Raw genomic sequence first — 24,510 nt, 5'->3', positions numbered from 1 at the left:
TAATCCTGTTCCTGCTGTGGTGCCTCCCATGCTAATGGTTTCCCATTCCCTCTCTCCTGGGAGCATTTCCCTTTGGTTTTCAAGGACTTGGAGCTGCCTGAGGTCAGTGGTGTGGCAAAATTGGTGATTCCATGGAGGAACATCAATCCAGGCTGGAGGGAGGGCAGGCAAGGTCCATGGGACATTCCCAGTGCACCACGAGGCAGAAATCCCAGTGCCCGTGGGATCTGTTCCCTTCCCAATGTCCATGGGATCTGTTCCCTTCCCAGTGCCCATGGGATCTGTTCTTCCCAGTGCCCATGGGATCTGTTCCCTTCCCAACATCCATGGGATCTGTTCTTCCCAATGTCCATGGGATCTGTTCCTTCCCAGTGCCCATGGGATCTGTTCTTCCCAATGTCCATGGGATCTGTTCCCAGTGCCCATGGGATCTGTTCCTTCCCAATGTCCATGGGATCTGTTCCCAGTGCCCATGGGATCTGTTCTTCCCAGTGCCCATGGGATCTGTTCCTTTCCAAATTCCATGGGATCTGTTCCCAGTGCCAGTGGGATTTGTTACCAATGTCCATGGGATCTGTTCCCAGTGCCAGTGGGATTTGTTCCTTACCAATGTCCATGGGATCTGTTCCCAGTCCCCATGGGATCTGTTCCCGAATTCCACGGGATCTGCTCCCAGTGCCCACAGGATCTGTTCCCAAATTCCATGGGATCTGTTCCCAGTGCCCATGGGATCTTTCCTTTCGTTGGTTATGAAGCTGTGAACACCAAACCTGTTGAATATCTTGGAGTTTTCCCCCAAAAAAGAGCAGGATTTTTTGCCATGAAGGCTTTTTCCTTTTTGGGAAGGATGTTGACAAGGTATTTATTATCACATGGAGATGTAGGGTGTATGTATATTATACATAATTGCCTTAATCTCTTCCTTCCTCACTCTGGCCTTGCCTTCAGGACCTGGGTGCACTTCAGAGATTCAGGAGCTGTCATCACATGTTCAACAAAACCTGTCCAGTCCAGTGCTGGGTTTCTCCTTGAGCTGTTTGCAGATCAGTGAAGTTTCACCAGGCTGTTTTCCCACCCTGAGCAGAGCAGTTTGTGTTCCATGCTGTTCCTGGCCGTTGCTCTCCAGACTCCACCAGGGAGGCTCCTGCTCGAGTCTGGGCTGTCTTTGTGCTTCTAACTCTGCTTCTTTCTCCCTTTCCACCCCGCAGTCCTTGCTGACAACCTCAAGTCCAACCCTGGGATCAAGTGGCAGTATTTCAGCTCGGAGGAAGGGATTTTCACCGTGTTCCCAGCCCACAAGTTCCGCTGCAAGGGCAGCTACGAACACCGCAGCAGGTAGGGTTTGCCTCCTCCCACCTTCCTGGGAAAAGCACTCACACTGCATTCCTGCCTTCACTCCCTGCTCTCCCTTGCCAAGCTGCCAACATCCATGTGTTCAAAAAAAAAAGCCTGGATGTGGCACTTAGTGCCATGACCTAGTTGAGCTGTTAGAACATGGGTTGGACTCGATGATCTTAAAGGTCCCTTCCAACCTAGAAACCCTGTGATTCTGTGAGTAACTTCTAATGGAGCCCCTTGGGTTTTCTTAGGGCTGTTTTTTAAAGCACCGCTTTTCACTTCCAAGGAACTAAACTAAAATTCCAAGCAGGCTCCTCACCTCTCCCAAATGAAGTCAGCTGTAAACAGCAGCGACTTGGAAGTTGTAGGTCAGCCTGCAGGCAAAATCTGACCTGTGTTTGAGTCATGCCTGACCCCTGCTAATAAAGCAGTGAGCAGACATTCTGCTGATTTGGCAGGTGCATCCCTGTGGGAGGGAGGGGAGGGATGAGAGCCTGGGAAGGGCACACAGGTAGGAGCATTTCCCCCAGGTTCAGGTGGCACATCGTGGGTAGTAGGGAAGCAGCAGTGAAAATTTCCTTCCACTAAAATAAAAAAATAAAAATAAAGCATTAGCTGGTGGCAGGGTTTCCTGCTCTGGGATTTCAGTTCTCTAAGAATTTGAGATCCAGTGTTTTTCCCTGTTTTTTCTGTCAGTACCATGGGATTGATGGAGGCACGAGGGTGGGAAGGTGCAGTGGCTTTAGTATCTCTGGTCACACATTAATTAATGGTACAAGTTAATCAGTCTGGGCAGGGGAAGCAGCAGCACATCCAGGAACTTTTTGGGGACACTAAGGAGGGTTTGGTTTTCTGTCAGGGTTGAGCAATCAAAAGTTTACTGATGGTATCTTCAGTGTGCCATCAAAGCACAAAGCTCTGAGCTTGACTGAGTTTTCTGGAGAGGTGAGGTCTGAGGAGGTGAGAGCTGGGGGTGCCAGTCCTGCTCAGAACTTGGACACTAAAACCATCAGTGCTTTCACCCAAACCACTTGTCTGGGTCATAGTCCCACCATGGCTAAAGAAGGGGTCTCTTTTTGCTAATATTTACTTCAGAGGGTAGTTTGGGTGAATGAATTAGCCAATGCTTCAGGGCTTTGAAGATCAAAGGCCCCGTTTCAGTTGCAGGTATTAATCCAGGGTAGAGCTGCAGGCTGTTTTACAGTTAAGAACTGATTTGTGCCAGTTGTTTACTGCAGGGCCTTGTGTCCAATCTTTCCTTTCCTTTTAATAAGATTTCTGTGTCTGCCTTTGATATAATGATATTTAGATCCCAAAACTCTCCCTTGACTGTAAATAGTTCTGTGTCTGGACTAAAGAGGAAAGAGAAATTTGCCATTTTATTTTGATCCTTCCTCCATGCTGAGGATCCTCCTAATTTATTCCAGGTTGAAACCTTGGCGTGGGAGCTTGTGAACTCTTTCACACCTCCCTCAATATTGAGCTGGATCTGAAAACAACATCATTTTTGGTGTTAGCACAGACTGATGGCAGCACTGAGAGTCCCCAGTGGTGTTAGCTCCCTTTGGGATGTAAAACTGGGCAGATCCAAGGGCTTGTGCAGCATGACCCGGGTGAGAGTCATCCCAGGGCTCCCTGCCTTGGCCAGGAGCCTTCTTACAACAGCCCAGACACCCTGGGCTGATCATCTCCCTGCAGCTGCACAGGTTTTTACTTGCCATGGCCCCAGCACATCCCCACTGCTGCACCCAGTTCACGTGTGGGTGAAGTTCCCAGCAGCCAGGATTTACCAGGAGCATTCCTTGCTTCATTCAAACCTCGCTGTGAACTCCTGCAGGATCCCAAACCCTGATGCTGTATAAGCAGCAGGGTTAATTCCTGAAAGCTCTTGCTGTGACAGAGAGAGAGAGGAACCTGGTGAGGTTAAAAAAATTCAGAAACTGAGGGGCATTTCTGCATGCTCAGGTTCTCAGCTTGGCCTTTCCTGGTGCAAGTTTTCATAAGGGGAAAAAAAACCTCATCCTGTTATAATTCATTGTTTCTCCCTGCTTGTTTGCTTGGGTGTTCTAATTCCTGCCTCGTGAGCATGCCAGGGGGGATGAGAGGGTGGCTGATGGTGATGGTGGTTTGGGTTTTGTCCCTCCCCAGGCCCGTCTACGTCTCCACCGTCCGCCCTCAGTCCAAGCACATCGTGGTCATCGTGGACCACGGGGCCTCTGTCACAGAGACACAGCTCCAAATTGCCAAGGACGCTGCCCAGGTGATCCTCAGCTCCATAGATGAGCACGACAAGGTGAGCTTTCTCCAGGCAAACCCAGCTTCCCCTGGGTTTTCAGCTCCCAGCCAAAGTGGTGCTCTCAGTCACGGACTCCTGCGGATCCGGTGTCGCCGGCCGGGGCTCTGTGCAAACCACAAACAGCACAGCACTGCTGGGAACGTGCCCTGAGCTGCTCTATTTCCCACCATCACTCTCATGGCATGGCTGTGACCATGGGGAGATGCCAGCAGCTCACATCCCAAACAGCAGACCCAGAACTTAATGTTACAATTTACTTTATAACTTTTTTGCCCAATCACACAAAGCAGAAGCACACTGACAGTGGTTCCATCCCACCGCTATAAGCACACGTACCTTTGGTTAAAACAATGCTTGCTCATTTCCAATACAATGCCTGCTTGTAAGCCTTAAAACACAATGCACAGAGCTCCATTATTAATCTTCAAACTTCCCAATATCTTGCTGGATAAACTTTTCTGCAGCTTAGGAAGTTATCCTAGACAAGCGTTAATATATTGTTCTATTTGTCCTTGCTTTTCTACTTTTTAAATCATTTTTCTGCTGACCTATCCCATGGCTATTGCTTAGCTCTAATCACAGTTCTGCTGTCTCTGAGGCCTGCCTTTTGCAGCTTTCCCAAAACCCTCTGATTTTATGGATTCCCACATCTGGGAGCTGCCCCCGAGGGGTGACAGAGCCTTGAGCTCACTCTTTCTGCTGCAGGGGAAACATTTGGGGATTTGCAGGCTGGGAAAAAACTGAAATCCCACTGATCTAAGGCAAAATCTTGTACCTGAGCAATCTTTAAAGGCTCCTCCATCTCAGCAGGTATTTCAGTGGTGGTCAACAGGAAGAGGAACCATGCTCCAAACATGACTCCTCCTCACATCCTAAACTGCTTTGAGAACTCATTTCACCTCTGAGCCTCTCTTTCTGTCTTGTGGAAGTGGAAATTGCTTTTTCTCCTGCAGTACTGGTGTGAGCTGAAGCATAGTTAGTGTTTGGAAGATTCACAGATAATTATGGTACCAGCACAGGGCTGAGAAATAAATCTGGGTTTGATTTCTTGCTCTGTCCCTGGTACTCATCTGACAGGGAGAAAGTCATTTAAACTGTATTTTTTTTTCAGTACAGATGACTGTGGATTCATAAAGTGCTTCTGTAAAAAGTCTGCAGTTTGGTCTTTCAGTAACTCTCTGCTGGTGAGACCTTGCTCAGTCTCTCTGCTTGGGCTTTCTTTTGAGAGCAGGAGGAGTTTCAGTTAAATCAAATTGAAGAAAACTGATGATAATCTTTGCCTTAAGTCTTCTGACGAACAGTATGGGAAAACCACTTGTAGCATGGTGCTTTTAAGGAGATTTAATGTGGTGAAGTAATCTTACAGTTCAGCAGGATTAATAGCACTTAAATTCAAGTGTCAGGAGGGTTTGTGTTAATACAGAGAACACATTTAAGACACCTATTCCTTGGTCAGTGGCTCAGTGGTTACAGAACCTGTTACACAGGTGCCTCATTACTGCTTAATTCCGGGGCTGTCTTGCCTCAGTCATGCTCTCTAATGAAGTTTGTCACTCAGTTAATGAGTCTGGTGTGTTAGATGTCATTAAGGCATAGAGGTAACATTGCATTAACTTCCTTGCAGGAAAAGCTGATGTCAGAGTCGCCTTGCTTTGACTGAAACATTCAAACAACAAAAAGCTTTGCTGGGAGCAGTCTTTGGAGGGGTTGTTTATTTTTATTATTTTTTTTATTTCTCTGTGCACTCAGCTTCTCTCTGGGCTCTCCAGGCTTCCCTGAAAATGCTCTCTGCTGATCCCCTGTCAGCTCTCCCTGGCCCACTCGGGCTCTGCCCAGAGCAGTGCATGGACCATTGTGAGGGAGCAGGGTGAAGCTGACTCTGCAGAGAAACAAAGACCCAAATCTCTTTTCCTTGAACTCTGCATAATCCTCTTGAAATCTGACACATTTATGCCTCAAGCATTTCTTTTCCAACAATGCAGTTTTAAACCCATGGAATCTCCTCTGTTGCCTTCTCCCAGTGTTGTGTGTCTGGGTGTGTAAAGATGATGTAGAGATGTGTGTTGTGTTCTCAGGCAGGAGACCAGGACTCCTGGACAGCTAATCAAGGTCATTAAGCAGAAGCCCCTTTTTCTTTACATTAATCTCTATTTATATATTTCTATAGAGCTCTGTTAAACTCTGAATTCCAACACTACTGCACACACAATCACACATTTCTGGATTGGTGCCTCTGCCTTGTCCACGTGCTCTGCAGGCACTTTTCTGGACATGTCATTGGTTACAGCCCAGTGCTTCACAGCCCTCCTTTATCTAACCCTTGTGGTCTGGGCATTTTGTTTCTCAGCCTCTTCTTTCTCCATGTAGCACAATTTATGTCTTGGTAACCTGGAGAATCCCAGAGGCCTCTGGTAAGAATAACTACGAAACAGTTTGGCTGGAGCACACTGTGGCCTGAGCTGTTCAAGCGCCCTGCTCCACCTCCAGGGGAGGTGATCCCATGGAATCTCTGTCTTCCCCATGGAACCCATTCCCCATGGAATCCCATTCCCCATGGAATCCCATTCCCCATGGAATCCCATTCCCCATGGAACCCCTTCCCCATGGAATCCCAATCCCCATGGAACCCCCATGGAACCCCTTCCCCATGGAATCTCTGTCTTCCCCATGGAAGCCCTTCCCTATGGAAGCCCTTCCCTATGGAAGCCCTTCCCCGTGGAACCTCCTCCCGTGGAACCTCCTCCCCGTGGAACCTCCTCCCCGTGGAACCTCCTCCCCATGGAATCTCTGTCTTCCCCATGGAATCCCTTCCCCATGGAACCTCCTCCCCATGGAATCTCTGTCTTCCCCATGGAATCCCTTCCCCATGGAACCTCCTCCCCATGGAATCTCTGTCTTCCCTATGGAACCTCCTCCCCACGGAGCCCCTTCCCCACGGAACCCCTTCCCCACGGAACCCCTTCCCCACGGAGCCCCTTCCCCACGGAGTCTCCTCCCGGCAGATCTCGGTGCTGACGGTGGCGGACGCGGTGCGCACGTGCTCCCTGGACCAGTGCTACAAGACCTTCCTGTCCCCTGCCACCAGCGAGACCAAGAGGAAGATGTCCACCTTTGTCAGCAGCATCAAGGCGTCCGACAGCTCCACGCAGCACGCCCTGGGCTTCCAGAAGGCATTCCAGCTCCTGCGGAACACCAACAACGGCACCCGGCTCCAAGGAAGTAAGCCAGCCCCTCGCGCCCGCCGCGCTGTGCCAGGGCCTTGCGGTGTTTGCTTATTTCATCTTCTCACTTCGGCAGAGCCCAAGGGGGTGGAGCGTGTTGGACAGGAACAAAAACCTGCTCCATCCCCGTTTCTCTTCTAAGGAGCATTTCCTTGGGCTGTGGTCCGTGGGAGGGGCTCTTGGATATGTCCAATCTCCATGAGGGGCTGTTGGATGTGTCCATTCTCCTCTTGGATGTGTCCATTCTCCATGAGGGGCTCTTGGATGAGTCCATTCTCCTCTTGGATATGTCCAATCTCCATGAGGGGTTCTTGGATGTGTCCATTCTCCTCTTGGATGTGTCCATTCTCCATGAGGGGCTGTTGGATGTGTCCATTCTCCATAAGAAGCTCTTGGATGTATCCAGTCTCCATGAGGAGCTCTTGGTTGTGTCCATTCTCCATGAGGGGCTGTTGGATGTGTCCAATCTCCATGTGAGGAGCTCCTGGATGTGTCCATTTTCCATGACGGGCTCTTGGTTGTGTCCATTCTCCATGAGGGGCTGTTGGATGTGTCCATTCTCCTCTTGGATGTGTCCATTCTCCATGTGAGGAGCTCTTGGATGTGTCCATTCTCCACGTGAGGGGCTGTTGGATGTGTCCATTCTCCTCTTGGATGTGTCCATTCTCCATGAGGGGCTGTTGGATGTGTCCATTCTCCATGAGGGGCTGTTGGATGTGTCCATTCTCCATGAGGGGCTGTTGGATGTGTCCATTCTCCTCTTGGATGTGTCCATTCTCCACGTGAGGAGCTCTTGGATGTGTCTATTCTGATTTGTGTCTCTTGCTGCCCTGCTTTTCTCTTGAACTGCAAGAGGAGAATGCCGGACTGGTCAGTGTGATAGCTGAGTTATTTCCCCAATCCCAAGGGGGCCAGGGAGCCTTTCCAGGAAAACTGCAGCTTCTGCAGGTTCATTTAATGAGTGCTGGCACATTTGCACATGGATGATGTGCCTGGCTGGAATCCTGGGGAATTGGATCCCCTTGCTTCCCAGGGAAAGGAGGTTTTGAGAACACCAGTTAGGGGTGATATTTTGTGGAACACAAAGATGTCCTGGCTAAATTTTCCTTCATCTCAGAACAACCCCCTGAACTCTGTGCACTCATTACGAGCCTTTTCCTTCCCTTCCCAAGACTGGGGTTTTTCTGGGTGTTTTTGTAGTGACAACGTGGTGAAAAACATGAAAATTTGGGTGTGGAATTGAGTGGCAGATTTGCTTGCCAGGAAGCCGTGGAAGGCAAATCCTGTGCTCTGGGTGCTCCTTGGATTTGAGTGGGGCAGGGTGGAGGGAGCAGCCATCTCCACTGGGATCCTTGGGTTGTGTAACTCAGTTCCCACACCCTGGCCCTGTGAGAGCAGAGCCCTCAGTGTCCCACAGGGCACCAGCTCAGGGGCTGTGCAGAGCCAGAGAGAGAGGAAAAGTCCAGGAATGGAAGTGCTTTGGAAAGAATGAGGAAATACCCCCATTCCACGTGGCTGTCCTTGGTGCTTTTGCTACCAAAGGTTCAGCCAATTCCTGAGCTCCAGGCCATTGGCACAGGGAGATTTCGTGGGACTGGACAAAGGATAAGGTTGGCAAGGACAGGATTTTACCATCCCCTGGCAAAATGATGGCAGGGGAGCACCTCCAGGGAATGCAAAATGAACAGTGCAGTGCTGCTGCAGCTGGCTGGGATACGATGAATTTGTCATCAGGATTCATTCCAAGAACATCAGCTGAGGAGTCTTGGAGCATCCTCCTGCATATTCCCCGTTCCTGGAAGTGTCCAAGGCCAGCCTGGACAGGGCTTAGAGCAGCCTGGGATAGTGGGAGGTGTCCCTGGCCATGGCAGGGGTGGGATGGGATGAGCTTTAAGGTCCCTCCCAACCCAAACCCTTCCAGGATTCCATGTTTTCATGTTTGGCACTGTTTTATATTAGGGTTAGAAGTTTTGGCTTATTCATACTTCACTAGGTTTCATATCAAGCAACTGTTTTGGGGCACGAGCACAGTAAGTTAAAATGCAAATGCTTTGGATTTAGGTTTTTCTCTACGTGTGGAAGATTGTGAGGATCTAACGTGTTTGTGATGAATTTCAGAATTCCTGGGGTGAGGCACAATAGGTTTGAGAAGAGGATGTTTATAAAACATGTCTCACTTTCGTGTAAATAATCTTTTCATCTTTTTAAAAAAAGAAAAACAAACCCAGCAAAAAAAAAAAAAAAAAATCTTTCATTTCACTGTTAATTTTCTCACATCCTGTTCCCAGAGAACAATGTGTGGGTGTGTCAGGGAAGCTGTTGAGATACAGCCTCAATCCCAAACTCACACTGGCAAAGCCAGGAGGGAGCTGCTGGTGTGAGGTGGGAGAACTGTGCTGTTCAACACATCTGGATTTCCTGCTGCAGGTCCTGCTCAGCAGATCCTCACCCCAAAGGGTGACAGAGAGCTCCAAAAGCTGCTTGCTCTGGTCCCTCACGCAGATTTAGGACTGGCTCTTGTTCCTCCATTTAGGCTGCAGCACCATGCCTGGCTGCAGATAAAACATCTCTGCTGTAGCCTGGGAAACACAGCCACAGCTCTCCTTAAACTCCACCCAAAGCTGCTTTAATACCTGGCTTTGCTTTTCTTCCTACTTTTAGCCCTTACAGAAATCTTAGGTAGAAATTCCCCCAAATGAACAGCACCTCCTGTTAGTTTCAAAATCTGGTTCTGGCAGAAATTCTGCTCAAGCCATGAGGACCAAATGTGCAAATCAAAGCATTGATACCTGTTTAATAAACCAGTACACAAATCCACCAAAAATCCAGTGAAAGAAGAAAGCTGGGATGTGACCATGTCAGCCCAGTGCTCTGGATTTCCTGTGGAGGATTTTTGATCTGTGTGTTCATTATAAACACAAACCACTCTCAGTGCTGAGATAAATGTGATGGAACAGGCTGGGGAGTCAGCACAGGGCTCTGGATTGTTGAGTTCAAAGGCTCTTTGGCCAGGAACATCCTCAGCCTGAAAAATGTGTTCCCAGAATTCCCAAGCTTTCTGCTCTGCCCTGCTCCATGGAGGGTGTCCTGTGCAGCTCCATGCCCCAGGATTGCAGGGTGGAAGGAGAACAGAGGGGCAGGAGATGAAAAGTGCAGGTTTTGACCTTGTGGAGCCTTTTCCATGGAATTGGAGCAGCTGCTCCAGGTGCTGTGTGCTCCTGCCTGGGGGCAGCCAAGCTCCTCACCTGGAAGTGAGAAGGATCCAGAGAAATCTTGGTGCCTAAAGGGCTCCAGGAGAGCTGGAGAGGGACTGGAGACAAGGGATGGAGGGACAGGACACAGGGAATGGTTCCCACTGCCAGAGGGCAGGGATGGATGGGAGATTGGGAACTGGGAATTGTTCCTGGGAGGGTGGGGAGGGGCTGGGATGGAATTCCCAGAGCAGCTGGGGCTGCCCCTGGATCCCTGGCAGTGCCCAAGGCCAGGCTGGACATTGGGGCTGGGAGCACCTGGGACAGTGGGAGGTGGGACTGGATGGGGTTTAAGGTCCCTTCCATCCCAAACCATTCCAAAGCCAGAAGGTGCCTGTGGGGTTTGCTCAGGAGAGCAAGCCCCAGGCTCCCGGGTGGCCAACAGGCACCAAACCAAACACAAGTTTGGTGAGTGCCAAGAGTGAAACTTGAACACCAAAGGCTGGAATCCATGTGGCTGCAGTGTGTTCACCCCCTGGAAGTGCTGTGGATCCCAGGGAGAAGGTGCTGTGAGCAGATTTCAGGGCTCTGAGCACCAGAGCTAGAAACCTGATGCACTCTGTGCCGTGTCTGTGATTGTGTTTCAGATACTGACATGGTCATCATTTATCTCTCGGCCGGGATCACATCAAAAGAGTCCTCAGAAGATGATAAAAAAGCCACTCTGCGTGTCATCAACGAGGAGAACAGCTTCCTCAATAACTCAGTGATGATCCTCACTTATGCCCTCATGAATGGTGAGAGATGCTTGTGGCTTCCAGGCCATAAAATTCCCTTTCCTGGCACAGCACAGCTCGTTTATTAAACTCATTCCAGGGTGACTCCAGGCCTCACTGGGAGCAGTTTGCTCATGGATTTTTGGCACATTTTAACCAGAAGCTGCATCCAGATGTTGTTACTTTGGTGTTTATAGCTGTGCCACTCTATCTTTGTGTATCACGGTGCAGCTGCAGGGATATAACATGGGATTGTCCAGACTGAGGTGAATTTGTTAATTATTGCAATGCAAACCTTCCTGGGGGTTTCCAGGGGCAGCAAGCTGGGACTAAGTGTGACTTCATCAGCCAGGGAGGGTGAATGGGAGATCAAACCAAACCTGAAATGCTTTGATAACCTGGGAACCAACCTGAGAGTGAAGATAAACATGAAGATCACTCACCCATTTTCCAAAAAAGCATTTTCAGCACGAAGGCAGTTGGTTGTACTGCTGAAAATAGCCAAGGAAATGAATGCTTAACCCAATGTATGGTTTGGTTGTAAATTTAAATACTCATTTGAGACTGCAAAAGGCTTTGATTTGTGTGCAAGGGTTGAGGCTGGGACTTGAGTGAAGTGTGAAACTGGAATGCTTCAGCTGGAGAACAAAGGCTGTTATCTCCAGGGCTGAGGATTGCTCCTGGTCCTGCCTGTGGGCGAGCCAGGGGTGGAGAACAAAGAGCTGTCCTGTGGATTTATGGGGCACACGGCTCTTTGCTCCCAGGGCTTTGTTTAAAGGGGGGGTGTGAACAGCATGGCAAATCTTCTGCGCTGTGCAACCTCTTTAAATTTGGTGTTAGTAATTAAATTTCCTCAAACCAGCCTTGAAGCACTTAAATAAGAACACAGAATTTTCAGTGCTGCCATACAGAGTACGGATCACTCCTTTGGAGCAGGGGGCAGGAGCCTGGATGGAAAGGAAGCTGGTTTGAGCTGTCTGCCCGTGTTTTGTGTCCCTGCAGAGGGGGTGACAGGGCTGAAGGAGCTGGCCTTCCTGCGGGACCTGGCTGAGCAGAACTCGGCCAAGTATGGCGTGCCCGACCGCAGCGCCCTGCCCGTCACCAAGGGCAGCATGATGGTCCTCAACCAGCTCAGCAACCTGGAGACCACCGTGGGCAGGTTCTACACCAACCTGCCCAACAGGATGATCGACGAGGCCGTGTTCAGCCTGCCCTTCTCGGATGAGATGGGGGACGGTGAGTGCTGGCCCTGGCTTTGGGGTAAAACCAGCAGGGAGCAGGTTCTCTTTGCTTTCCTGTAATCCTGTGTCCCAGCTGAGATGGAGACAACACAAATGCACCCCATTTCCAGAAGGCTTCAAAATGATTTTATTATAACATGCATGTTTTTCATACATCCTTCCAAAACTCATCATTTTCCACTTCACTCATTGGTCACGGGACAAACAAAGTGCTCATTGCAATAGGTGCAGGGTTCTCTTATTGATCCTTTCTCTCTGTCTGGGTTTCTATGTCAACAACCTTGGCAGGAAATTCTTTCAGGGGTGAACATGGATCATGGATCCTCTTTCCTTGTGCCATTTGCAAGGCTGCTTTTATCATTCTCTTACACAGGGCTGACATGGATGCCATTCCAACCTATTTCCCTCCTCTCTGGCTCTCAGGGGGTCACAGTAAAACCTCTTCCACAATCCTACAAGATTTTGGTCCCAGGTGTGTTTCCAGGCCTTGTTGTCTGTAGCATTTTCATCTGCAGAAGGTTTAGCTGTGAAAAAAGTGCTAACAAGACATGGAGTTGGCAGATTTTGTTTGGATTCTTGTGAAATTTGTTCCTCTGCCTGGGTACCTAGGAACAAATAATCCATAATTTAATCTGTGGAGGGAAATTCTTTGTACTGGAGGGAAATAGGTTGGAATGGCATCCATGAGAGCCCTGTGTAAGAGCATGATAAAAGCAGCCTTGCAAATGGCACAAGGAAAGATTGTTAATTATTGTTAATTATTGTTAATTATTGTCCCAAGCTGGCCACCCTCAGCCCTTCTTTGGCTTCAGCACACCTGGACTGTCCTGAGACCCAGACTGAATTTAAGGCTGTTCCTGAGGAAATCTGGCTCTGAGCTTTTCCTCCTTCCTGCATTTCCCCCCTCAGTGATTACACTCTGTTCTTGCTCTCTCCCAAAGCCATATCCAAGGGCAAACAGGAGCAACAAAGGATTGGGAATGATGCAATGGATGGGTTTGTCTTACAGGGATTTCAGAGTGCACTTAAAGGCTTGTACATGCAAATGAGTTTTATACTGGGGCCAGGGAAGAGCTGCTGAGTTCCCAAGCTCAGAAGAAAGGGGTAAGAAGGTGTTGCAGAGTTCTCACCTCAGGGATGAGATCAATCCCAAACTGTTGGGTAATTGTGGACGGGATTCCCAGCACAGTGGCAATACTGGGATTTAGTTAAGCAGAGATTTGATATTCTGATTATGCATTAGGTGGGAAACAACTCATCCCAACTGTTGCTTTACAAGGACAAAGTCATTTCCTTCTTCTTCCATCCTATTTTTTTAGTGGCCTTAAATTCTGTTGAAGGAAGAGAATGCTCTGTTGGCTTTTCACACAAATTTATTTTATATCTATAAGGGATCCACGTGGAGACTGCCAACCCCTCAAAGACCAGCTGTGGTGTGTGTTCTACCAAACTGGTGAATGCTCTTCAGGTCACTCTCAGGAGCTCAGATTGATTAGGGAGAGTGGCTGACAACAGCCAGACACAGCAGGAACCCTGCTGAGCTTCCCTGGCCACATTCCAGCGAGGAACAGAAACAACATTTAATTGTGTAACATCTCAGAATGCTCTGTTTCCTCTCAAAACAATTACCCAGAGGATATTTCTGATGGTTTTGTGGTGTTTCTCTCCCTCCCAGGCCTGATAATGACTGTCAGCAAACCCTGCTACTTCGGGAACCTCCTGCTGGGAATTGTTGGAGTCGATGTCAACCTTGCCTACATCTTGGAAGATGTCACCTACTACCAGGACTCCTTGGGATCCTACACCTTCCTCATTGATAATAAAGGTAATTTTGACTCTGACCATCTCCTCTAGTCCCACTGAGCTCCTGAAACACCAATTCTGACTCCTCACATTTCTGAGTCATGAATGGTAACATTTATTAAAGGTTTAATTGCGTGTTGTGGGTTAGTTCTGCCTGGACCTTCCTGGAGATTTTAGGTGGATTCATGACTTGAAACTTCTGTCCTGGAAACTTCTGATTTGGAAACCCTTGCTGTGGGGATTTCCTGCACCTGTGCCATCCAAGGTTTTCTGGGAAATAGGGAAAACTGGTGTTGATGTGTGTGCCCAGCTCTTTTCCTCTGATCCTCTTATTTTATTGCTGAATTTTTCAAGCTGCTTTCCATTTGCATCCCCTTTGAGGACGAGACTGTTTGGTCACTGCCATCTTCCCCAAAATTCCATGGAATTACTGTATATTTGTTCTTCCCCCTAAAAACACCTCTCCTGGGCCCAGTTTTGTTTGAGGCTTTTGGTGTGTTTGTGTTTTAGGGTACACTCTGATGCACCCCTCCCTGACCAGGCCCTACCTGCTGTCTGAGCCTCCCCTGCACACAGACATCATCCACTACGAGAACATCCCCAAGTTCGAGCTGGTGCGCCAGAACATCCTCAGGTAAGGAGTGGATGCAGCTCCCAAACCAGCAGCACTGGGAGCATTTCGAGAGGAATTTCAGGGTTTATGAGGTGAAATTCCCTTTCCTGGATACTTGGATGGGTTTTTTTTTCCCTCCCCCATTAACAATTCTGGTTTGATTTTTCCTCCCAGCTTTTTTTTCAGTTATGTAGCGTTTCCCAGCTGATCTGGGGAATATTCCTTCTAATCTCTCTCTTCCCTGGTAGGAAGATTTTCCACTCTTTGGTCTGGGTTTTTCTTTCTCCTTTGCCTATTCTGAGAATTTTTAAGCTCAAAATGTGAGGGTGCATAAGTGCATTTGCAGCAGACACACAGGCTTTCCTTCACCAAGCACAAATCACAGTTAATTCCTTCAATTCTTATGATAATCATACAAACACACAATAGAAGGATTTTGCTGGAGTCCCAACAGTTTTGCTCAGTGTTGAATAAACTGCTGGATGTTTTATTTGCCACTGCAGCATTCCCTTGGGCAGCCAGATCATCACAGTTCCTGTGAACTCCTCGCTGTCCTGGCACGTCAACAAGCTGAGGGAAATTGGGAAAGAAGCCTACAACGTCAGCTATGCCTGGAAAATGGTGAGGACAACGAGTCTGGGGTGGCACAGAGGGGATTCATGGCTCTGCTGCTGTCCTTCCCTCAGTCTGGGAATGTCTGATCACTCATCTCAGCCCTGGGGTTAAAATGGAACCTGAGGTTAAACAAAATCCAGGTGAATCCACCGGTGCCAGCCAGAACTGGCTGCTTTGTGCCAACCAACTCAAGAAGGCACTTGTGGATCATTTCATGGCATTAAGCTAAATGCAACCTAAAGGATTAAGCTGAGCAGTTTTAAGAGATTAAATCTGTCATTGTTTAACAGAAATTCACACAGGAAGATGTCTGGGGTTGATTTCCTAAGACTGCAACTCTGCATTTCACACCAAACTCCCCTTGCAGAGCAGCTGGGACACTCCAAGGTTTGCTGGTCTGGTGTAATTCAGAGTCCTGAAAATTCCCAAACCAGTAAATCATGTGCCACGTGCAGCACACGATTAAGAGTGCAAATAGTAAAATCTTGAATTTGAGAGTTAATTTGTCTGTACTCTCCATAAAGGTAACACCAGTGTGTGCCCAGCAGCTGGAAACCTGCAGCCTCTCCTCTGTTAGTGACAAAAAATATCCATGAAACAGTGTTAGAATTAGAAATTATTGCTGATTGAGCAACAAAATGAAAGTCTTGTTTGGTTTTCAGGAAAAAAAAAATTACAGTATTTTTATTTTCTGTGTTTACTGTGGCAAAGTGGTTTTTGTGGAACTCAGTGACTCCGAGGCAGAAATTCTGTTCATCCCCCACCCTTTGGTTCTGTTTGGTGACTGGCTGGTGTTTTGCAGGTGCAGGACACATCCTTCATCCTGTGTGTGGTGGTGATCCAGCCAGAAATTCCCGTGAAGCAGCTGAAGAACCTCAACACTGTCCCCAGCAGCAAACTGCTCTACCACAGGCTGGACCTGCTGGGCCAGCCCAACGCCTGCCTGCACTTCAAGCAGCTGGCCACCCTGGGTAGGGCCTTTGCCAGCCTGGCCTGGCCACCTCGGGGCCACCCAGCTTGGGAAAAAACCTTCAGGAGCCAGTCCCAGCTGTGCCCAGTCCCCAGCTTGGGAAAAACCTCCAGGAGCCAGTCCCAGCTGTGCCCAGTCCCCAACTTGGGAAAAACCTCCAGTCCCAGCTGTGCCCAGTCCCCAACTGGGAAAAATCTCCAGGAGCCAGTCCCAGCTGTGCCCAATCCCAACTTGGGAAAAAACCTCCAGGAGCCAGTCCCAGCTGTGCCCAGTCCCCAGCTTGGGAATAACCTCCAGGAGCCAGTCCCAGCTGTGCCCAGTCCCCAACTTGGGAAAAACCTCCAGTCCCAGCTGTGCCCAATCCCCAACTTGGGAAAAACCTCCAGTCCCAGCTGTGCCCAGTCCCCAACTTGGGAAAAACCTCCAGTCCCAGCTGTGCCCAGTCCCCAGCTTGGGAAAAACCTCCAGTCCCAGCTGTGCCCAGTCCCCAGCTTGGGAAAAACCTCCAGTCCCAGCTGTGCCCAGTCCCCAACTTGGGAAAAACCTCCAGTCCCAGCTGTGCCCAGTCCCCAGCCCAGAGCTCTGAGTGCCACCCCCAGGGATGGGCACTCCAGCCCTCCCTGGGCAGTTCCACCCTTTCCATGGGGAAATTCCTGCTGCTGTCCAGCCTGAGCCACCCTGGCACAGTCCCAGCTCCTCTGTAGAGTGTGGCAGCTCAAAGTAAAGCTCTTCTCACAAAACATGGGAAATACTCTTCCCCTGAGAAGGTTTTGTTCCCAAGGCTGATTTTCTGATCAGCTTTTGCCTTCTCACAGCTCTCCTTGCTCACAGTGTCCTGCTCAGTGCTGAGCTCCTCCAGAGCCACAGCAGAGCCTGAGCTGGGTCCCACAGGGACCAGGAGCCCAGCTCTGCAGGGAAGGGCCCACCCAGGGGTTGAATCCATAACTTTGCTACCATCAGCACCAGGTTTTAACCCACAGATTCACTTCTTGCAGGATGGTTGAGGGGGGCTGCTGGTCAGAGTGGGAGATAAATGCCCTGGGGGTCCAGCAGGGTCCCTGGCAGTGCAGTGGGAGCAGAGGAGGTGTCTCAGCAAGCTCATCCCAGGTCCTCTCCTGGCTCTGGAGCACCTCCCTGAGCACTAGCAGAGCAGGATGAAGTCCCAGGCAGTTGTGCAGGACTCTGCTGCTCTTTTGCTTTGGATTCAGGGGAGTTTTTCCACTGCCAGAAGCATTGAATACCTTCAGAGGCAGAGGTTAAGCCTGCTGGGGAGAAGGAGAACTCCAGAGCTCTGATGGTTTCCAGACCCTCCTCCCCTGCTTCAAAACTCTCAGGTTTTGATAGGCTGAAGTGCTGCTGCTCTTCCTGACTGATTCCAAACATTGCTGGGGAAAGGAGAGAATCTCCATGGCGGTTGCAGTGTCTGGGAAGGATGGAGAACTTAGAACCCAGAAATATCCCAAGAGCAGAGGGGTTTTACATAAACATCCTACACTGCAGGCTGTCCTATTTAGGTGTAGCCTTGGGAGCTCCCTCAGGTCTGTACTATAAGACATTCTGAATGAAATACTTCTGCTTGTAGCAGGGTTTGAAGGTCTCATGGTGAATTAGTGGCACAGTTGTGGATTTTTCCTAGCTCTTTGGAGCCCTGCAGAATGGCTCAGTGAGATCAGACTGGAGGAGGGACCTGACAAACCTGTGGAAATTGCTTTGCCAGTTGTTTAAAACACAGGGAGTTTTTTCTTGTTAATGTGCTGCCTAATCTTGATTATCTTATATCCAGAAAGATATAAATGGAGAATATCCCAAAAATGCAGTACTAAGCTGTCAAGTGGAAAAACTTCTCAAAATCAGAATACTTGCTCTGGGAAGCAGATGAAGGGCTGGAGCAGAAGTTTGGGAGTGGGGACTGCAGCACACGTGTGGGGATGTGTTTGAGAGGAATGTGACTAAAAGCAGAACACTTCACATGCTGCACTGCAGCTTCTCCTCTGGAGACCATTCCTCACAGGGAATTTGGGTTCCATGGGTCACATCCTCTCAGAAAAGATCTTCTCAACCCTCAGCCCTGCATCATCAGAATCATTTTTCTTTTTTAAAAAGGAAAAGCTGTCTGGTTTTGCAGATTTTGCATGATGGAAGTTTGCTTTGGAGTTTGTTCTGAAAACCACCTCAGACAGCTGCACTTTTGTTGGGGAGCTCCCCTTCTGCACTTGGGATTCTCCAGATGTTCATTCTCTGGAACTGAAAATGCTCATTTTCATTTTCCTCTGGGATATCTAACCTAAACAGGGATACTTGATTTCTTCTTTAGCCCATGATCTTTTCTTGAGGGAAAACAGCTTCTGTAATCTCCCAGCAAGCAGGAATTCAGAAATTGTTGAGGCTTTGGGAGCAAAGGCATTAAACACCAAATGACCACGGAGATCAGAGGAGGGGGCTGGTGCTGTGACTTCTGTGTTTCAAGGCAAGAAGGGGAGGAATTCATGTTCAACCTGAGCTTAGGAGGAAACTGTGCTGGGAAGTGCTCTGGGTTGGGTGGAAAAATGGATATTCCCTGCCCTCCCTCCCAGTCCAGAGTGTCCTGCAGGAGCTGGGTGCTGTAGAGATGGAGACAATACAAAACAACACTCCATTTCCAGAAGGCTTCAAACTGATTTTATTCTGGCATGCATGCTTTTTATACATCCTTACAAAGCTCAGAAGTTTCCACTTCACTCATTGGTCATGGGACAAACAAAGTGCTCACTGCAATAGGTGCAGGGTTCTCTTATTGATCCTTTCTCTCTGTCTGGGTTTCTATGTTAATAACTTTGGTAGGAAATTCTTTCAGGGGTGAACATGGATCCTCTTACCAAACTCCTCTCTGGCTCTCAGGAGTCCCAGTAAAACCTGTTCCACAGCTGGGCACTTTGTGTGCTGAGCTGTGGGAGAGCAGCAGGGCCATTCCTGCCCCGAGGACAGCAGGACAGACACCCTCCCGTGGTACAGACACCCTCCCTGCCATAGGTACAGCTCACCACGCTGAAACTCCTGGTGTTTGGTGTTTGCAGAGAGCCCCACAGTGATGCTGTCTGCAGGCAGCTTCTCCTCCCCCTACGAGCACCTGAGCCAGCCCGAGACCAAGCGGATGGTGGAGCACTACACGGCTTACCTGAGCGACAACACGCGGCTCATCGCCAACCCCGGCCTCAAGGTGGGCACAGCACCCCAAACCCCAGCACCTGCCCTTGGCAGGCACCTTAAAGCCCATCCCATCCCATCCCATCCCATCCCATCCCATCCCATCCCATCCCATCCCATCCCATCCCATCCCATCCCATCCCATCCCATCCCATCCCATCCCATCCCATCCCATCCCATCCCATCCCATCCCATCCCATCCCATCCCATCCCATCCCTGCCCAGCACCTGCCACTAGCCCAGGGTGCTCCTGATGCCTTGGGATTTTGGCTTTCCTGGTTTTCTGTGTTTGTGATCCTGCAGTTCTTCAGTGCAGAGCTCTGAGCTCCACACTCAGTGGGAGCTGCTGCTGTCCCATTTGGGGCAGACACAGCAATTCCTCTCCAGGCCTGGCACTCAGGGACTCCTCACTGCCTCAGGGCCCAGGCATGGAAACAAAAGTGACCTGGGGCAGCAAACTGGGGGTGAATGACTTCCTTACCTGGAGCTGGGATTGGAACATTGACCCTGAATATGAAAATGGGCCAAACTTATAAAAATATAAAAACCTGTGACCCGTGGTCCATGTTGGGTGCAGCCCTGGATGGGCTTTGTCTGCCCAAGATGCACCTGAAGGCCCTGAGAAATGGGAACAGAAGTGACCTGGGGGTGCAGGCTTGGGGTGAACGACTTCATTAGCTGCAGCTGTAATTGGCACATTGACCCCCAATATGCAAATGGGCCAAACTTGTAAAAGTGTGAAACCCCTGAGCCATGGTTCATTTTGGGTGCAGCCCCTGAGGGGCTTTGTCTGCCCTAAAGGTACCCAAAGGCCCCTCACTAAACAGAACTGCTTTTTATTGCCTGAATTTTATCTGGCCTCTGTTTTTAGGTAAGCCCCAAAAAAGGCATCGCTCCAGCCTGGCCTTGGACACTTCCAGGCATCCAGGGGCAGCCACAGCTTCTCTGGACAAGCTCACCCTCCCAGCCTGGAATCCCTTCCCAACACCTGATCTAAGAGGGGACAGAGAAGGGGGCAGAACTTTGTTAAAACAAGCACCAGGAAAGTTAAATCCACGTCAAGTTCTTAGCAGAAACTCCTTGGTGTTGTTAGATTGAGCAATCTCTATTTTCTGTGCGAGCAGCACAATATTTACATTTACTCCCAGTTAAGCAAAGCCACAGAGATAACACCACCAATCCTTCATTCCAACAATCTGCTTGGAATGTCTGCTGTGAGAAGCCTTGAACCAAGTAATTGAGCCGAGATGATCCCCGGTGGCTCTGGGGGAAGCTTTTATTCTCTGGCCCTGCCAGTGCTGCAGGAACCCTGCCAGCCCTGCCTTTGTTTTGCAGTTCTCTGTCAGGAATGAAGTAATGGCAACCAGTCACGGCACGGATGAATGGATGACCCAGATGGAGATCAGTGGCCTCAACAGTTACATTGTCAGGCGTTACATAGCAACCCCCAACGGGGTGCTGCGCATCTACCCCGGCTCCCTCATGGACAAAGCGTTTGATCCCACCAGGAGACAATGGTGAGTTTTTAGGGTCCCCACAGCAAGCTTTGAATCATCTCCCAGGGCAAGAAGGGAAATATTTAGAGTTGGTTTCGGTTTTTGGAGTTGTGGTGTTGTTTGGGTTTTGGTGTTTTTTTTTTTTTATTTTTAATTTAGTTAAAAATGGTTTTGGGGGAAAAAGCTCAGAGCTCAAATATTTATTGGTTCTGATTTCAGGCGTTTTATTTTGTGGGGTAGTTGGTGTTTCATAGCCCAGCTATGGCAGATGGGGACATAAATATTCAGAAAATGAGCATCCCCTTCAGGGATTAGGGAATTCAGGAGTGTCTGAGCTCCTTGGGCCCTTTCTGGTCGTTCATATCTGAGCCTTTTTGTTTGTTTGCTGTGGGTTTCCTCACTGCTTTCAAGGAGGGATTAATTATGCAGCAGCATCTGATTTGGGCAGAGAGCTGGGGGCATTCCAGATGGGAGCAGGCTCTGGGTGTGCTCCAAAGGCTGGGATGTGTGGGAAGGAGCCAGCCAGGTGCTGCCACGCTGGGCAGGGCACAGATCCCAGCCCTGTGGCTCTGCAGTGCTCCTGGCAGCCCCCCTGCCCCCTTTGCCCTGACATTTGTGGTGCTATGGGAGGAGGGAGGTGCAAGTGAAACTTTGAGAATAAAGCAGAGGGGGTGAAGCTGCTCGTGGGTCGGTGCCCTGGGCAGGGAGAAGCAAATTGGTCACTTTTTCTTACAGAAAAGTGTTTTATCAACTTTCCTAGGACAGTTTTACCAGCTCTCCTACGACTGAGGCTTATTTTATGCCGATGGAAGTTTTAAGAGGTTGTAATTTACACTCACTGTCTGATATTTCTGTATTTTCTTGCCTCACTTCTGTTTTTTCTCCTCAGTTTGCAACATAATCATTTTGCCAGGGTTGAGTTTGAGACTCTGCTGGCACCAAGTCCTGCATTGTTCTGGTGGAAAATGTCTGAAATTACATTAAATGTGTTCTGTGCAGAAGTAAACTGAGCTTTTTTAATGCAGCTGGATCTACTGGGGGACCATTTACTGAGCCAGTCTGGGTTAGTTTGGATCCCAGTTGTGTTTAGGTACTTGTTTAATATTAAAAACCAATAATTTGGGGCCTGTTGTTCACAGTGTCCAAAATCCAGCGTTATTTTGGGAAAATCAAGGATTCTGTCTTGAAGTTACAGGCTTTGGCACTGATTGTGAGCATTTCTTTTGGCTTCCCCCAGGTACCTGCACGCAGTGGCCAATCCAGGACTGATCACCTTTACTGGGCCCTACCTGGACGTGGGAGGGGCTGGATATGTGGTGACCATCAGCCACACTGTCCATTCCTCCAGGTGAGGGCTCCTGGGGCAGGCAGGAGGACTCTGAATTACCAGAGCTGGGTGACTCTGCGTGCTCAAGAACTGAAAAGCAAAGCTGGTCCTAAAATGTCATCTGACCTTGTGGGAATGGGGCACTGAAACAGTGGGAGAAATCCAATTTATAGGAATATGGGAATTCTGTGGCTTTATTGGTAGAGGAGTAATAACATAAATAATTTTAAAATAATGATTGATTGGTGGGCAAGTGCTCCTGGATAAACACAGGGTGGGGTGTCCAAGGAATTGGGAGGAGGAGAGGGATTGCTCTGCTGAGGCAGTTTGGGCAGTGTCCCCTCTCTGCTGGAAGTTCAGTCCTTCTCCATCAGGAGTGCCAAGCTCCCCATTTCCTGGAGTGCCCCACACCTCCACTTTTAAGGAGCAGGGAGGTGTTTGGAAGGGAACTGGAGGCCACAAAGGGGCTGTGCTTACTCCAGGAACTGGGGAGCTCCTCTCCTGGGCTGCTTCAGTCCAGCACTTCTGGGCTTCCAAAGCCTGTGAGACTCCAAGAGCAGATTGGAGTGGGAGCAGCAGGGCCAGGAGCTGGGCTGGATGATTCCTGTGGGTCCCTTCCAGCTCAGGATATTCCATGGTTCCATGAAATGACTTTTTCCTGGAGGAGCAGGCTGTGGCTGTTCCAGCTCCCTCCTGGCCAGGCCCCAGGCTGAGGCCAGGATTAGGGATGCAGGATGGTTAAAGGAGCCCAGTTTATAAAACATGGACCCAACCTTGCTGCCCCAAGCTCTCCCAAATGCCCAGAAGAGCAGTTACCTGCCCTGGATTTTACTTGGAGTCTCCTCCAAGCTCCCCACCCAACAGCCCAGCAGTACCAAGGGAACTTCCAGTGCTGTACTGGGGGCCAGGGACCCCAAAGCCAGCAGGGATCAGGACGTGGCTCCTCCACTCTGCCAGAGATTCCCCTGCTCTGGGGGGAGTTTCCCAGCACTGCACCTCTGCCTGTGTGTTCTGGCAGGAGCATTTGCAGCCCCAGCCCCTGCGTGGTGCTTCTCACAGAGCAATTTACTTTGGGGAAACACTTCTGTAAGGAGAGAAGTGCAATTAATCAGAATTCTGATTTCTATCTAGCGAGGGATGGTTTACTCAGCTCTAAGAACTCAAAGCTCCTGTGGGTTATTAGAACATGATTAAAGAGCAGTTAAACAAAGTTTGGCAGATGTGAGTGTGATTCCTGGGTAAATATGACCTCTGAAGCTCATAGTCACATGTGGTTATAATCCCCAAAGAGGCCTGAGCTCCAAATCCAGAGGGGTGGGGAGGAATCTGTGGAGTTAAGAGGAATTTTGGCATTAGGGACTGCTGGGAGGGTTTAAATACCCACATCAGGGCAGCCAGAGCTGACACCTCTCGTTCCCATTTCATGTGTATCTTATTCCTTTTTACGGAGGCTGGGAAGAGAAGATTTATGCCTGATGTGGTTTAATGCAGTTGGCATCAGCAAAGCAGGAGGATTTAATGCTTGAAAATGAAGCTAAAATATTTACAACATCCTAATGGCTTCATGTCTGTTAGGGCAGAGCAGAACTTCAGAGCTCGATGCCTTGTCACACGTGAAATGTGCCTGTGCTGCTTCACTGCCATCCTTCCCTTCCTCCTCCAGGAAATGGGAACAATAAATCAAATGCAGGTTTTTAAAATCTGTATTTATCTGTCTAGAAATGAGATTTGACTGCATCTCCACTGCACCTCTTTGAAAAGCAAGCAAACCTCAGCCCAGTAAACAGAGCTGGGTTTCCACGGAGCAGGGCTGGCCAGAGCTGTGGGTGCAGTCCAGCTGGGCCTTGCAGCATCTCCATTTTCTTTCTTTTCCTAAACATTTTTATTCCTGTCTTCAGAGATGAAATAAAGGAGAAAAGTGAATTCTGAAGAGCAGCAGGTCAGAGGTGTAAGGCCCACGTGGGTGCAAATCCCACACCCCTGAGCTGATCCTTTTGTGTCCTGCAGGGGTGAGAGGGGACTGGTCTGGCTGTGGCCTCTCAGTGCTGCTGGGAGCAAACTGGGAGCACTGGGAATGGAGGAAGGACAAAATGCAGCCTCAGGCTGCTGCACACCACCACATCACAGGATCCTTTTCAGAACTCACCCTAAGAAATGTTATTTTCCTCTCATTTTCTGCCTGCCATTCACAGTCACTCCCACACTCCGGAGTTGCAGGGATTTACCTCAAAGTCTGGCACCCTCACATTCATTCCTCCTGCTGGGGGCTGAGCAGAGAGGGGTGCAGGTAACTCCTCCCAGCTGGGAGGATTGGAAAATACAGGGGCTGCATCCTCTGTTTGTGTGGATGGGGAATTTTTAATCCTAATTTCTGTCGCTCAGGATTAAATGTCTGTGGGTGGTGGGGTGTGTGTAGGGTGGGATCCACTCCTGGGCTGTC

General features: G+C 49.4%; 1 protein-coding gene and 1 long non-coding RNA gene across 4 annotated transcripts in view; one reads left to right on the top strand and one right to left on the bottom strand.

Annotated features, from left to right (window-relative positions):
• The window catches only part of CACHD1 (cache domain containing 1), a 99,899-nt gene that overhangs the window by 62,866 nt on the left and 12,523 nt on the right, over positions 1-24,510 (top strand). For both annotated transcript variants that reach the window (XM_009088785.4, XM_050977696.1), the window contains 12 exons: positions 1,209-1,335; positions 3,487-3,631; positions 6,637-6,853; positions 10,694-10,843; positions 11,825-12,058; positions 13,739-13,888; positions 14,377-14,500; positions 14,983-15,100; positions 15,897-16,065; positions 19,118-19,260; positions 20,583-20,764; positions 21,981-22,091. In XM_009088785.4, the coding sequence (XP_009087033.2) occupies positions 1,209-1,335; positions 3,487-3,631; positions 6,637-6,853; positions 10,694-10,843; positions 11,825-12,058; positions 13,739-13,888; positions 14,377-14,500; positions 14,983-15,100; positions 15,897-16,065; positions 19,118-19,260; positions 20,583-20,764; positions 21,981-22,091 (1,870 nt within the window). The remainder of the gene's footprint in view (positions 1-1,208; positions 1,336-3,486; positions 3,632-6,636; positions 6,854-10,693; positions 10,844-11,824; positions 12,059-13,738; positions 13,889-14,376; positions 14,501-14,982; positions 15,101-15,896; positions 16,066-19,117; positions 19,261-20,582; positions 20,765-21,980; positions 22,092-24,510) is intronic.
• LOC127059875 (uncharacterized) lies at positions 16,012-19,108 on the bottom strand. Of its 2 annotated transcripts, none has more exons than XR_007778190.1 (3): positions 16,308-19,108; positions 16,172-16,219; positions 16,012-16,123 (listed from the first exon to the last, which is right to left on the bottom strand). It is a non-coding gene; the product is annotated as an uncharacterized LOC127059875 (long non-coding RNA). The 2 variants fall into 2 exon arrangements; XR_007778189.1 differs by having other exon boundaries at positions 16,356-19,108.

The sequence above is a fragment of the Serinus canaria genome, chromosome 8 (genome assembly GCF_022539315.1).
Source record: "Serinus canaria isolate serCan28SL12 chromosome 8, serCan2020, whole genome shotgun sequence".
In the NCBI taxonomy this organism is placed as follows: Eukaryota; Metazoa; Chordata; class Aves; order Passeriformes; family Fringillidae; genus Serinus; species Serinus canaria.
Note: the sequence above shows the minus strand (reverse complement) of the source record. Positions and strands in the feature narration are given on the sequence as shown.